This window comes from Arvicanthis niloticus, chromosome 22 (assembly GCF_011762505.2).
Source record: "Arvicanthis niloticus isolate mArvNil1 chromosome 22, mArvNil1.pat.X, whole genome shotgun sequence".
NCBI classification, from domain to species: Eukaryota; Metazoa; Chordata; class Mammalia; order Rodentia; family Muridae; genus Arvicanthis; species Arvicanthis niloticus.
The window spans coordinates 3104106-3120744 of NC_133429.1; the positions used below are offsets into that span (position 1 = coordinate 3104106).

General features: G+C 37.5%; 1 protein-coding gene across 1 annotated transcript in view; it reads right to left on the reverse strand.

Moving 5' to 3' along the window:
• The window catches only part of LOC143435652 (vomeronasal type-2 receptor 116-like), a 69034-nt gene extending 52657 nt beyond the window's left edge, over positions 1-16377 (reverse strand). Inside the window, exon 1 of the mRNA XM_076919167.1 lies at positions 16166-16377. Coding sequence (XP_076775282.1) covers positions 16166-16377 — 212 coding nt within the window. The remainder of the gene's footprint in view (positions 1-16165) is intronic.
• Between the last annotated feature and the right edge of the window lie 262 nt (positions 16378-16639).

Consider the following 16639-nt stretch of genomic DNA (forward strand, 5'->3'; position numbering starts at 1 on the left):
CCAAAATAGACCATATAATTGGTCACAAAACAGGCCTCAACAGATACAAAAAGATTGAAATAATCCCTTGTACCTTATCAGACCACCATGGACTAAGACTTGTCTTTGACATGGACAAAAACAACAGAAAGCCCACATACACTTGGCAACTGAACAATGCTCTACTCAATGATAACTTGGTCAAAGAAGAAATTAAGAAAGAAATTAAAGACTTTTTAGATTTAAATGAAAATGAGGACACATTATATCAAAACCTGTGGGACTCATTGAAAGCTGTACTAAGAGGAAAAATCATAGCTCTAAGTGCTCACAAAAAGAAATTGGAAAGAGCATACATTAACAACTTGACAGCAAACCTGAAAGCATTAGAACAAAAAGAAGCTAGTATACCCAAGAGGAGTAGATGGCAGGAAATAATCAAACTCAGGGCTAAAATCAACCAAGTTGAAACAAAAAGAACTATACAAAATATCAACAAAACCAGGAGCTGGTTCTTTGAGAAAATCAACAAGATAGACAAACCCTTAGCCAGACTAACCAAAGGGTGCAGAGAAAGCATTCAAATTAATAAAATCAGAACTGAAAAGGGAGACATAACAACAGAAACAGAGGAAATTAAAAAAATCATCAGATCCTACTACAAAGGCCTATACTCAACAAAATTGGAAAATCTGGAGGAAATGGACAATTTTCTAGATAGATACCAGGTACCAAAATTAAACGAGGAACAGATAAACCATCTAAACAGTCACATAACTCCTAAAGAAATAGACACAGTCATTAAAAATCTTTCCACCAAAAAATGTCCAGGCTCCTCAAACTATTCTTCAAAATAAAAACAGAAAGAACCTAATTCATTTTATGAAGCCACAATTACTCTGATTCATAAACAACACAAAGACCTAACAAAGAAATAGAACATCAGACCAATTTCAATTATAACTATTTATACAAAATAGTCCATAATACTCTCACAAACCAAATCAAAGAATAGACTAAAATCATTGTTCACTATGATCAAGTCGGCTTTATACCATGGATGCAGTGATGGTTCAATATATAAAAATCCATCAATGCCATACACTATGCAAACAAACTCAAAAGAAAAAAACTTACATAATCATCTCAATAAATAGTGAAAAATATTTTGACAAAATACGAGAACCCTTCATGTTAAAAGTGTTGAAGAGATCAAGGATTCATAATAAAATTCCTAAATATAATAAAGGCATTATATGGCAAACCAACAGACAATATCTAATTAAATGGAGATAAACTTCAAGCAATTCCACTAAAATCAGGGACAAGACAAGGCTGCATGCTCTCTCCCTATCTATTCACTATAGTACTTGAAGTTCTAGCTTAAGCAATTAGCTAAGCAAAGGAGATCAAGTGGATGAAATTTGGAAAGGAAGAAGTCAATGTATCACACATTGCAGATGATATGATAGTATACATAAACTACTGCCAAAATTCCACTCCTACAGCTGATAAGCAACTTTAGTAAACTGGCTGCATATAAAATTAACTCACAAGAAATTCCATTTTTAGAAATAATAAATGGACTGAGAAGGAAATCAGGGAAACACCACCCTCCTCTACAGCCATAAATAACATAAAATATCTTCCTCTAACTCTAACCAAGTAAGTGAAAGATCTGAATGACAAGAACTTCAAGTTCCTCAAGAAAGAATTCAAAGAGGACCTCAGAAGATGAAAAAATATGGTCACGCATCCGTAGGGTGAACATAGTGAACCTGACCATTTACCCAAAGCAACTACAAATTCAAGGCAGACCCCATCAAGATTACAATACAATTCTTTGTAGACAGGAAAGAGTAATTCTCAATTTGATACAGAAAAATGAAAAACCCAGGAGAGCCGAAATAGTTCTCAGCAATAAAAGACCTTTTGGGGTAATCATCAACCCTGATCTCAAGAAGTACTACAGAGAAATAGTGATTTAAAAACACACAATATTGGTACAGAGACAGATATATCAATCAATGCAATAGAATTGAAGTCCCAGAAATAACCTCACACATTCATGGACACTTGATATTTGACAAAAAAGATAAAACTATATAGTGGAAAACAGAAACCGTCTTTAATAAATGATGCTAGCCTAACTGGTGGTCTCCATGTAGAATGCAAATATATGTATTTTTATCACCTTCACAAACCTCAAATCCAAGGATTTCAACATAAAACCAGATATACTGTATCTAATAGAAGAGAAAGTGGGAAAGAACCTCAAACTCATTGGCACAGGGGGAAATTTCCTAAATATAACTACAATGGCTCAAGGACTAAAATCAATAATTCATAAGTGGGACCTCCTAAAACTCAATAGCTTCTGTACTGCAATAGGACAAACCAACAACCTACAGATTGGAAAAAAGAACTTCAGTAATGCCACATCTGATAGAGGGCTAATATCCGAAATATGAAGAACTCAAGAAGCTACCACCAAAAGAAACCAAACAACCCAGTCATAAATAGGATACAGAAATAAACAGAGAATTCACAACAGAGGAATCTTGAATGTGTGAGAAGTATATAAAGAAATTGTTCAAAGTCCTTGGTCTCAGTGAAATGCAAATCCAAACAAAGCTGAGATTCCACCTCATACCAATCAGAATGGCTAAGAACAAAAACACGGGTGACAGCATATGTTGGCAATGATGTGAAGAAAGAGGAACACTCCTCAATTGTTGGTGGGATTGCAAACCAGTACAACCCTCTGGAAATCAATCTGGAGGTTTTTCAGAAAACTGGAAATATATGTACCCAAAGGCCCAGCTATACTACATTTGGGTATATATCCCAAAGATGCTCCAGCATGCCACAGGGACACATGACCCACTATGTTTATAATAGCCTCATTTGCAATAGCCAGAATCTGGAAACAGCCAGAATGGAAGAATAAATACAGATAATGTGGTTAATGAATACAATGGAATACTATACAGCTATTAATCATGAGTTTTGCAGGCAAAAGGATAGAACTAGAAAATATCGTCCTAAGTGAGGTAACTCAGACCCCAAAGTACATGTATGTATGGTACATATGGTACATATGGTATGTACTCACCAATAAGTGGATATTAGCCAAAAGAGCACAGAATACCTAGGATACAGTCCACAGAACTCAAGAAGGTTAACAAGCTGAAGGGCCCAAATGAGGATGCCTCAATCCCACTTGGGAGAGACAAGAAAGCAATCACTTGGGCAGAGGGAGGCAGGGACCTGGGAAGGAAAGGGAATAGAAAAAGGAATAGGGAACATGATCAGGTATTGGGGGGCATGACTGAAGCTCTGAGGTCAAGCAGAAAAAATAGAAGCAGGTTACCTAGGGAGGTAGAAGATGGGTGGACCCTCTGGAATGTACCAGAGACTTAGGAGGTGAGACTCTTTCAGGACACAAGGGAGGGATCTTAGATGAAATGCCTTACAGTGGGGAATGAAAACTTGTAGAATCCACCTCCAGTAGAAAGACATCAAGTAGAGAGATGATGTTGCCATCCTACAGTAAAAAACTCTGACCCAGAATAGTTCCTGAAACACTACAGGTATGAAACTAAATAAGAGCCTGAGGGAAAGGATATCCTATGGCAGGTCTGAATTGGGATCCAGATCAAGGGGAAACTCTAAGGTCTGACACTATTACTGATGCAATCTTGTGCTTACAGACATTAGCCTAGCTTGACTGTCTTCTGAGAGGCCCAATAAGCAGCTAAAAAAGTCATATGTAGATAATTATACCCAACCAGTGGAAAGAAGCTGGGGACCCCTGTGGTTGAATTAGGGAAAATATTAAAGATTCTGAGGAGGAGAGCTACCACATAGGCAGACCAGCAATGTCAACTTGCCTGGACCCCTGAGATCACTGTGACACTGAACCACCAACCAGGCAGCATACACCAGCTTATACGAGGCCCCTGACACATATACATCAGAAGACTGCCTGGTCAGGCCTCAGTAAGAGATGATGCACCTAAACCTTGAGCGACTTGAGGCCCTAGGGAATGGGGAGGTATGGTAGAATATGGGTAGCAGTGAGGTCATTCTCTTGGAGACAGGGTGCAGGATGAGGAACACTCAGAGCTCAAACCAGGAGGTGATAAAGACTGGATTTTAAAAATAAATAGCCAGGCGGTGATGGCGCTCGCCTTTAATCCCAGCATTTGGGAGGCAGAGGCAGGTGGATTTCTGAGTTCGAGGCCAGCCTGGTCTACAGAGTGAGTTCCAGGACAGCCAGAACTACACAGAGAAACCCTGTCTTGAAAAAACCAAAAAGAAATAGATAGATAGATAGATAGATAGATAGATAGATAGATAATAGATAGATAGATAGATAGATAGATAGATAGATAGATTTTTTAAAAAAGAGTATTCAATATCTTAAGTCACCAGGTAAATGCAAATCAAGACAACCCTGGTATTTCACTCTACACCAATCACAATGTTTAAGATCAAAGTCTCAAGTGACAGTACATGCTTTTGAGGATGTGAAGAAAAAGGATCATCCCACCATTGCTGATGGGTTTGCAAACTGGTACAACCACTCTGGAAATCAATCTGTCACTTCCTCAGAAAGTTGAAAACAAACCAATGTATACTGTTCCTGGGCATATAACCAAAAGATGTTTCACCATATCACAAAGACACATGCTCCAATATGTTCATAGCAGCCTTATTCGTAATGAGAAATGGCCCTGATATCCATCAACTAAAGAATAGATACAGAAAATATGTTTCATGGACACAATGGAATACCATTCAGCTACTAAAACTAGGACTTCCTGAATTTGGCAGGCAAATGGATGAAAGAAACAAACAAAATATCCTCCTGGGTAAGATAAACCGGACCCAAAATTACATGGATGGCTTGTGGATAAGTGGATGTTAAACAAAAAAATGTATACAATATAACCCACATACTGTATGACATTAAAACCCACATACTATATGACATTAAAAAGGAGGCACAAGTATAAATGCTTCAATCCAACTTAGAATTGAGAACAGAATAATAACTGGAGGCAAAGGGATGAAAGGACTTGGATTGGAAAGGGAAAAGGCTGGGGAATAGGGAGGCAGACACATATATGGGAAGAAACAGGATAGAAGCCCAGAGGACTAGAAGAATTAATAAATATATGCATTCCATTCAGGATTGGGAGGGGGAACCTCTAGAAATTCCCATAGAACTGAGATGCCAGAGGTTCCCAGGACCCAATGGGGGTAACCTAAGCTAAAGTCCTCAACAGTGGGGAGATGGAATTTGAAAAGACTACCTTCAGGAGATAGATAGGGAATTCAGTGAAGGGATAGGATCACCAACTCACCTTCAAACATTTTGACCCAGAATTGTTCCTGTCAAAAATGGAGGGACAAAAATCAAGCAGAGATTGAAGAAAAGGCCATTCGGTAACTGGCACAAGTTAGGGTTCTTTCATGGGTGATCACCAAATGCTGACACTATTACTGATGCTATGAATGTCCTCTTAGAGGTTCTACCAGCATCTGACTGAGACAAATACAGATACTTACAGTCAAGCATTGGTTTGAGACTGGGGACTCCAATGGAAGAGTTAGGGAAAGTGTTGGGGGCCGACTTTTAGCAGAAAGCAGCTATCAGCTTTGCAGCCATCTTGAGCCATATACCCTGACATGAGATTTGGATTACAATAGCCTACAACAGCTGAGAACACTCCGATAATCTTGGTTTAGATACCTTGAGATTAAAGGTGCGTGAGATTAAAGGTGTGTGAGATTAAAGGTGTGTGACTTAAGAGTATGACTTAGAAGTATAGAGATCAGAGTTAGAGACAAGATCTAAGGGCATGATTAAAGGTGTAACTTAGAGGCGTGGCTTAGAATCAGACTATAGAAGACAGAACCAGACATCAGACCAGAGAGAGAGATTCATACACATCAGACATTAGGTAGAGTCTGCCCTCACCCTCGCTCTTGCTGAACCTGACCTGCAGATCGGAGCAGCAGCTTGGGCCGGGATACAGTGGCCACCCAAACGTGGGTCGGCCCGGGCCTCAACATTTTGCTCAGGCCGAGATATATTTTAGCTGCCCCAACGTGGGGCTAGTGCGGACCCCAACAGGAAAGGATTGAAGAAGTCAAAGGGGATGGTAACTCCATAGAAAGACCAACAGTGTCAACTAACCTGGAACTCTATGAGCTGTCCAAAACTAAGCTACCAACCAAATAGCATACATAGGTTTATCTGAGTTCCCTGGCACATATATAGCAGAGGTTTGCTTTGTCTTGCCCAGGTGGAAAGGATAACCCTAATCCTATAGAGACTTGCTGCCCTATTGAAATGGGCCTTGACTCTGGCCTGGATACTGGTGGCTCGAGCAGTCTCCCAGCCGATCTGCTCCCCTCTGGAAACTGAGTTCAGAGGCACCCTAGGGAGGGCACGGATCGCAGAGCAGAAGGTAGGAGAACCCGCCCACAGCCCTAGGCCTTAGAAGCACAACTGGCAATAGAGAGTCCCCCAGAGGGCACTTGGCAGCCAGACCCTGCCACTGTGAAGAACCACTCCCCTTCCGCCTCTGGCCCAGATACTGGTGGCTTGAACAGTCTCCTAGCTGATCTGCTCCCCTCTGGAAACTGAGTTCAGAGGCACCCTAGGGAAGGCACAGACCGCAGAGCTGCAGAGGCACTCAAGAGAGGTCAAGGACCTTAGAGCTGCAGGCATCCTAGAGAGGACATGGCCCACAGAGCAGCAGAGCAGGGGACACCATTTCCTGAAGCATCTTAGAGGAGCAACTACATTCAGAACAGCAAACACCTAGCTGGTCTACCAACGTGGAGACTCCATATCCTGAAATATCCTAGAGGAGCCACTGAACCCAGAGCAGCTGGAGCTCAGGATCATAGAGTCATCCATACCCTGAGGAGTTCTGACACAACCAAGATAACTGGAAAGGCAGACTCCAGTCAGAATTAGTGAGTGTGAGTAGAACTACAGTTAATGAAATGGTGAAAGGCAAGCACAGGAATGTAAACAACAGAAACCAAAGTTACTTGATATCACCAGAACCCAGATCCCCTACCATAACAAGTCCTGAACACCACATCACATCAGAAAAGCAGGACTCAGAATAAAAATCACTTCTCATGATGATGATGGAGGACTTTAAAAACGACATAAACAACACTCTCTAACAATTTGAGGAGAACACAGGTAAACAGGTAGAAGCCCTTAAAGAAATGCAAGAAAACACAAACCAACAGGTGAAGGAATTACAGAGAACGGTCCAGGATCTAAAAATTGAAGTAGAAACAAGAAAGAAATCACAAAGGAAGACTACACTGGAGATAGAAAACCTAGGAAAAAGATCAGGAGTCATAGACGGAAGCATCACCAACAGAATATAAGAGATAGAAGAGAGAATCCCATGCACAGAAGATACCATGGAAAACATAGACACAACAGTCAAAGAAAATATGAAATGTAGAAAGCTCCTAACCCAAAACATCCAGGAAATCCAGGACACAATGAGAAGGTCAAACCTAAGGATAATAGGTATAGATGAGGGGGAAGACTCCCAACTTAAAGGACCAGTAAATATCTTCAACAAAATTATAGAGGAAAACTTCCCTAACCTAAAGAAAGAGATGTCCTTAAATAAACAAGAAGCCTACAGAACCCCAAATAGACTAGACCAAAAAAGAAACACCTCCTGTCACATAATAATCAAAACATCAAATATACAGAACAAAGAGAAGATACTAAAAGCAGTAAGAGAAAAAGGCAAAGTAACATATAAAGGCAGACCTATAAGAATTATACCAGATTTCTCACCAGAGAATATAAAAGCCAGAAGATCCTGGACTGATATCATACAGGTCCTAAGAGATCACAAATGCCAGCCCAGACTACCATACCCAGGAAAACTCTCAATCAATATTGATGGAGAAACCGAAATATTTCTTGACAAATCCAAATGTACACAATATCTTACCACAAATCCAGCACTTCAAAGGATAATTGGTTGAAAACTCCAACAAAAGGAGGAAAACTACAACCTAGAAAAAGCAAGAAAGTAATCTTCCAACAACCATAAAAGAAGGTAGCTATACAAACATGACTCCACTGCCAATAACAAAAATAACAGGAAACAACATTCATTTTTCCTTAATATCCCTTAATATCAATGGACTCAATTCTCCAATAAAAAGACATGGACTATCAGATTGGATACATAAACAGGACCCAACATTTGCTGCATACAGGAAATGCACCTTTGTGAAAAAGACAGACACTACCTCAGAGTAAAAGGTTGGAAAACAATCTTCCAAGCAAATGGTCCTAAAAACAAGCTGGAGTAGCGATTCTAGTATCAAATAAAATATTTTTTCAACCAAAAGTAATCAAAAAAGATAAAGAAGGAGACCTCATATTCATCAAAGGAAAAATGTACCAAGAGGAACTTGCAATTCTGAACATCTATGCTCCAAATGCAAGGGCACCCATATACATAAAAGAAAGTTTACTAAAGCTCAAAGCATATATTGCACCTCACACAATAATAGTGGGAGATTTCAACACCCCACTCTCAGCTATGGACAGATTGTGGAAACAAAAACTAAACCGAGACACAATGAAACTAACAGAAGTTATGAACCAATTGGACTTAACTGACATCTATAGAACATTCCATTCTAAAACAAAAGAATATACCTTTTTCTCAGCACCTCATGGTAGCTTCTCCAAAATAGACCATGTAATTGGTCAGAAAACAGGCCTCAACAGATACAAAAAGATTGAAATAATCACTTGTACCCTATCAGACCACCATGGACTAAGACTTGTCTTTGACATGGACAAAACCAACTGAAAGCCCACATACACGTGGAAACTGAACAATGTTCTACTCAATGATAACTTGGTCAATGAAGAAATAAAGAAAGAAATTAAAGACTTTTTAGATTTAAATGAAAAAGAGGACACATCATATCAAAATTTGTGGGACTCCATGAAAGCAGTACTAAGAGGAAAAATCATAGCTCTAAGTGCCCACAGAAGGAAAATGAAAAGAACGTACATTAATAAATTGACAGCACACCTGAAAGCCTTAGAACAAAAAGAAGCTAATATACCCAAGAAGAGTAGACGGCAGGAAATAATCAAACTCAGGGCTGAAATCAACCAAGCTGAAACAGAAAGAACAATACAAAATATCAACAAAACCAGGAGCTGGTTCTTTGAGAAAATCAACAAGATAGACAAACCCTTAGCCAGACTAACCAAAGGGCACAGGGACAGTACTCAAATTAATAAAATCAGAACTGAAAAGGGAGCCATAACAACAGAAACAGGAATTAAAAAAAAACATCAGATCCTACTATGAAGACCTATACTCAACAAAATTGGAAAATCTGGATGAAATGGACAATTTTCTAGATAGATACCAGGTACCAAAGTTAACAAGGAACAGATTAAACCATCCAAACATTCGCATAACCCCTAAAGAAATAGAAGCAGTCATTAAAAACCTCCCCACCAAAAAAACTCCAGGTCCTGATGATTTTAGAATTCTATCAGACCTTCAAAAAAGACCCAATACCAATTCTCTTCAAACTATTCCACAGAATAGAAACAGAAGGAACAATATCCAATTCGTTCTATGAAACTACAATTACGCTCATACCTAAGCCTCACAAAGGCCCAACAAAGAAGAACTACAGACCAACCTCTCTCATGAATATTGATGCAAAAACACTCAATAAAATTCTCACAAACCGAATCCAACAACACATTAAAGCAATTATCCATCATGATCAAGTGGGCTTTATCCCAGGAATGCAGGGATGGTTCAATATTTGGAAATCCATCAATGTAATCCACTACATAAATAAACTCAAAGAAAAGAACCACATGATCATCTCACCAGATGCTGAGAAAGCATTTGACAAAATACAACAACCCTTCATGTTAAAAGTCTTGGAAAGAGTAGGAATTCAAGGTCCATACCTAAACATAGTAAAAGCAATATACAGTAAGCCAACATCAAACTAAATGGAGAGAAACTTGAAGTAATCCCACTAAGATCAGGGACTAGACAAGGCTGCCCACTCTCACCCTACCTATTCAATATAGTACTGGAAGTCCTAGCCAGAGCAATTAGACAACAAAAGGAAGTCAAAGGGATACAAATAGGAAAGGAAGAAGTCAAAATTTCGCTATTTGAAAGAAGTGACCCTAAAACTTCCACCAGAGAACTCCTAAACCTGATAAACAACTTCAGTAAAGTGGCTGGATATGAAATCAACTCAAACAAATCAGTAGCCTTCCTATACTCAAAAGATAAACAGGCTGAGAAAGAAATTAGGGAAATGATACCCTTCACAATAGTTACAAATAATATAAAATATCTTGGGGTGAATCTGACTAAGGAAGTGAAAGATCTGTATGACAAGAACTTCAAGTCTCTGAAGAAAGAAATCGAAGAAGATCTCAGAAGATGGAAAGATCTCCCATGCTCCTGGATTTGCAGGATTAATATAGTAAAAATTAGAATTCTATCAGACCTTCAAAAAAGACCTAATACCAATTCTCTTCAAACTATTCCACAGAATAGAAACAGAAGGAACAATATCCAATTCGTTCTATGAAACTACAATTACGCAGGATTAATATAGTAAAAATGGCCATCTTGCCAAAAGCAATCTATAGATTCAATGCAATCCCCATCAAAATTCCAAATCAATTCTTTGTAGAGATAGAAAGAGCAATTTGCAAATTTATTTGGAACAACAAAAAACTCAGGATAGCGAGTACTATTCTCAACAACAAAAGAACTTCTGGGGGAATCACCATCCCTGATCTCAACCTATACTACAGAGCAGTAGTGATAAAAACTGCATGGTATTGGTACAGAGACAGACAATTCAATGGAATAGAATTGAAGACCCAGAAATGAACCCGCACACCTATGGTCACTTGATCTTTGACAAGGGAGCTAAAACCATCCAGTGGAAAATGGACAGCATTTTCAGCAAATGGTGCTGGTTCAACTAAGGTCAACATGCAGAAGGATGCAAATCAATCCATTCATATCTCCTTGTACAAAGCTCAAATCCAAGTGGATAAAAGACCTTCATTTAAAACCAGATACACTGAAACTAATAGAAGAGAAGGTGGGAAAAACCCTCGAATACCTAGGCACAGGGGAAAAGTTCCTGAACAGAGCACCAATGGCTTATGCTCTAAGATCAAGAATTGACAAATGGGACCTCATCAAATTGCAAAGACTCTGTAAGGCAAAGGACACTGTCAATAAGACAAAACGGCAACCAACAGATTGGGAAAAGATCCTAACCAATCCTACAACTGATAGAGGGCTAATATCAAAGATATACAAAGAACTCAAGAAATTATACTCCAGACAAACATATAACCCTATTAAAAATGGGGTACAGAGCTAAACAAAGAATTCTCAACTGAGGAAACTAGAATGGCTGAGAAGCACCTTAAGAAATGCTCAACATCCTTAGGCATCAGGGAATTGCAAATCAAAACAACACTGAGATACCACCTCACACCAATCAGAATGGGTAAGATAAAAAACTCAGGTGGTAGTAGATGCTGGTGAGGATGCGGAGAAAGAGGAACACTCCTCCATTGTTGGTGGGATTGCAAGCTGGTACAACCACTCTGGAAATTAGTCTGGCGGTTCCTTAGAAAACTGGACATAGCATTACCTGAGGATCCAGGTAATTACCTGAGCACTCCTGGACATATACCCAGAAGATGCTCCAACATATAATAAAGACATATGCTCCACTATGTTCATAGCAGCCTTATTTATAATAGCCAGAAGCTGGAAAGAACCAAGATATCCCTCAACAGAGTAATGGATATGAAAAATGTGGTACATCTACACAATGGAGTATTACTCAGCTATTAAAAATAATGAATTCAAGAAATTCTTAGGTAAATGGATGGATCTAAAATCCAAAGAACTATCAGGCCATATTTTAGAGATATGCATTTCACCCAATTGGCTATTTTAAAATAAAGGCACAGTTTTCTTCCTAGATACTACTTAATTTAAATAGAACCATAACCTCTGAGGAAAAGCCATTAAAAATCAGTCTCAGAAGGTTTGGGAGCAGAATCCAATCAATCTGCCAAAGAAAAGCTAATGCCAATTCTCTTCAAATTATTCTTTAAAACCAAAAGAAGAAACATTGGCAAATTCATTTTATGATGCCAACATTACCCTTGTACCCAAACAACACAAAGACTCAACAACAAAAGACAATTATTGACTAATTTCCCTCATGAACACACAAGCCAAGATATTCAATAATATGCTTGTAAACGAATCCAAGAACATACTAAAAATCATCCACTATGACCAATTATGCCTCATCCTAGAGTTGTAGCAATAGTTCAGTATGAAAACTGTGACACAGTGCAATCCTGAAATCTTAATTTGCATTAGTCAATTATTGCTAATCATTACCAATTATAGTCAACTATTGCTTACAAAAAATAAAATTAAAATCCAATGAGTTAAAAAAGCAAAACCTATCAATGTAATGAGCTATACTGTTTGAAAGAGGAAAACACATGATTATCTTAAGACATGCTGAAAAAGCACTTCACAAAATCCAACACCATTTTGTGATTAAAAATCTTGGAGATAAAATGTGCCTAAGAGACATACCTACACATAACATAATTCACAAAATGACTAGAGCTAACATCAAACTAAGTGGGGAGAAACACGAAGCAATTCCCCTAAAATGAGGAATAAAACAGAGCTCTTCATTATCACCATACCTACTCAATATAATACGTGATGTTCTAGTTAGAACAATGACACAACTAGAGGAGTTCAAGGTAATTCAAAGTTAAAACAAAGACATTAAAATATAACTATTAACAAATGATACAATATTAAACATAAGTCATCCAAAATTCTACCAGAAAGCAACTGTAGCTCATAAACATCTTCAAGGATGTGGCAGAATAAAAAGGAAACTCAAAAAAATCATCAGCCCTCCGTTATAGAACTAATGAATGAACTGAGATAGAAATTAGGAAAACAGCACTGTAATGACTATTCCTGGCTGTCAACTTGACTATATCTGGAATGAATTACAATCCAGAATGGAGGGCTCACCTCTGATCCAGATCATGAGGCTGGGAGACACAAGGAGACTTGGGTCCTGGAATGAAGATCTTGAGCCATAGTGGCTATGAAAACCATAGGCCCAGCTTTTAATCCCAGGAAACTAAGGCAAGAAGATCTCTGAGTTCAAGGTCAGCCTTGGACAAAACAAGTCACAGATCCAGGTGTGGTGGTACACACTTTTAATCTGGACCACAACTTCTGCAAGAGAACTATATAAGGACATTGGAAGAAGGAAGATCACTTTTTACTTTCTTGCATTTACTAGCCACAACATCTCTTTGGAATCAACTAGCCTTGTGAGACATCCCCAAACTGAAATGTGGTAGAGCTCTAAACAGAATTCTCAAGAGAAGAATCTTAAATAACTGAGAAACACTTAGAAGAAATGTTTAACAACCTTATTCATCAAAAAATGTGCATCAAAACACTCAAAGACTCAATTTTACACCTGTCAGCTTGGGTAAGAGTGAAACCACAACTGAACGTTCATGCTGGTGAGGATGTTGAGCATAGGGTCCAAAGAGTTGTTGCAAAAAAACCTTGCACAGCCACCTTGCAAATCAACATGTTACTTTCTCAGAAAATTTGGAAGTGATCTACCTCAAAACCCTTCCATTTTATATACCAAAGTAGTTTCTATCCCATAACAAGGACACTTGCTGAACTGTGTTCATATCAACTTAGTGCATAATAGCCAGAATCTGGAGGCAACCTAGTTATACCTTAACCAAAGAATAAACTAAAAATATGTATATTTACACAGTAATGTATTGTTCAGCTGTTAAAAGGGATGTCATGGAATTTGTAATGAGAGAAAAACTATTTTGAGTGTTGTTACAAAGACCCAGAAATACAAATATGGCATAAGTGAAGATTAACTATAAAGTAAATATAATCAGGCTACAGTCTAAATATCTCTAGAGGCTAACTAACAAGGAGGGCTTAAGGGAAGAAGCACAGATCTTCAAATGTAACAAATATCAATAATCTCTTTTAAACATGAACACATTCTCTTATTATGTTAATTAACATGGATTATGACTTCCTTGACTATTATTGTGTAAAATTAAGTGATCTTACACCAAGGATCCATCACTTAAAAATATGATTTTTTTCTTTACTTGTCTATTTTACCAATCTCTTTGTAACTTAGAACATGAGCAAGTATAACTTTTCCAAAAATATCATTGTATAAATGGCTTTACAGAAAATGGATCAGTTACTTAGACCCCTTTTCACATGTGATATATTTTGGCTTGGGGTCTTTCAAGCTTGGTATAATGCTCTTTCTTCTTTCAATTTATGTTTTAGTACAATAACTATTTTTCTTGAAATAAGATATTGCAGAATAATTTAATATTTAGAAAAGAAAATACAATTTAATTACAGTCAGGTAAATTAAATGATCAATGTTGTGGTAAATAATGCTAGCCATTCCAGAAGTACCTTTTGTGTTCCTGGTAATTATGATTATTGTAGTTGGGCACAAAGAACTTGAATATACAGAAAATAAACTAAATAGAGTCAGAACAATGTTATTTCAAAATGACTATGTACTCCCTCACAGAATTATCAAAGATTTAACCAGAAGTATGAATGAAGATTAGTAAATATAACTCTATGTATTCATATACCTTTTCTTGTACAAATCTAGATACTTTAAAAATGTTTTACAGAAGCAAATATATTTAGTATGCATAGAAAATTCACTTTTACAACAGCATTCTATTTTCTCATTTCATGACCTATTAAATCATCTGACAAGTCATTTTTTTATAATTGATGAGCCAGACATTTAAATCTGTTTTACCACAAGTGGGTTCATTGTAGCAGAATTCCACTGCTATTGTGTCTAGAGCGACAAAGTGCGTAGTACACAATAGTCCATACATGGTTAAACTAGACTGCAGAGAAAAAAGAAATCAAGTGGAGACTTACGTCTTGTGAAATTAAAGAAAAATGATCCCTAGGTTATATAGAGATTCACATGAAATATTGCATCCATTTGTGTAATTTTTGATTCCTCTGACCATACTTTCTATTTCAATTTCTGACAAAATGTAAAAAACAATGATCCTCACTAGTTGATATTTTAATTCTAAACCATTTTGCTGCTTCTCTGCCTTGATCTGATGACCCATCACCATACCCAGGTGTTACAAGGTCATGTTCCCTAGAATCCACATTACACTTTCAGCAATTTTTCATTAACTGACCACAGAATAGACCATGGTTTTGTATTTTTTTTTTTTTTACCATGTGCAAATCAGAGTTGAGCACATGCTTCGTTTCTCCATTTCTGGTCTTTAATTCATGTATTCCTTACAGTGACTGAAATATCTGCATCATACAAAATTTACTTTAAATCTTTTAAAAGTAAATGTACATGGTTATTTTTAAATTCACCAAGAAGGTGAAACAACATGTCTGTCTTGATCCCCTATTCCTTCAGACTTAAGGGTGTCTAAGTAAGAGCTTTGAGTGCACATAGTCTCAGAAAATATGTCTTTGAGAATATATCCATAAAATCAATCACCTGCATAATGGAAATTTTATTTTGTATTTTTAATGAGTTGGTTAATATGGATAAAATATCTGAAATCAAAACATGTGGCACATATTTGCATTTATTTCTTTAAAAATGATCAGGATACAAAATAGTAGTGAAGAGGGTTAAATTTCTAATTCTTCCCTTACTGTACCCAATTCAGAGGCAGCTGGTTCAAGCCACAAACATCAGTCTAGAAATTAAAGAAATATTCCAAAATTACAGATTTCAAAAGCATTATCTGCTCTAATAGAAACATGACTGAAATTCCACAATTCCCACTTCAGAGGACCAAAACAGTCAACCCAAAACCAAAATTAATGAGAGGATCTGGGAAGGGAAGATATCCAGCCTCATGATGGGCATGAAGTAATGTTTAAATCCACACTTAATCTAGGACACATGAATCTTTCAAAACAAGTCAATGCAAAACACTTACTGTAACACATCTTCTGTGTCAAGAGACAATGTTTTCCAATCTATTGTTTTACTCCGTGGCCAGAAATAAAAAATGGGAAAAAAGGCAGCAATCACTACATCCCCATCATAGTATAACTGGTGTTTTGATTTGGCTAGGCACAAAGAGGTTAGACGGCTCCAGATGAAAGTTGGCATCTGCAGAAACACGGAGATAAAAAGCCATGAGAACATTCTATTAATAGATGCTTCTACCAAGTCTTGGGGTGTTGAGATACATAGTATGGTAGTATGTGTTTATATATACAATTACTGTTCTCATGAGTATCTGTCTGTTTTAGATGTTGTTTATGACTGAATATGTTCTGTCTGTTTATCCTGATATAAACTCATGGCTTCTTCCTCCACCCCTGTGGCCCTTTCTCCTTCAGGCTCTGCATCTGAGGCAACTCACTCAATGAAAAACAAGTTATTTTTCAAGATGACTTATTTTCTC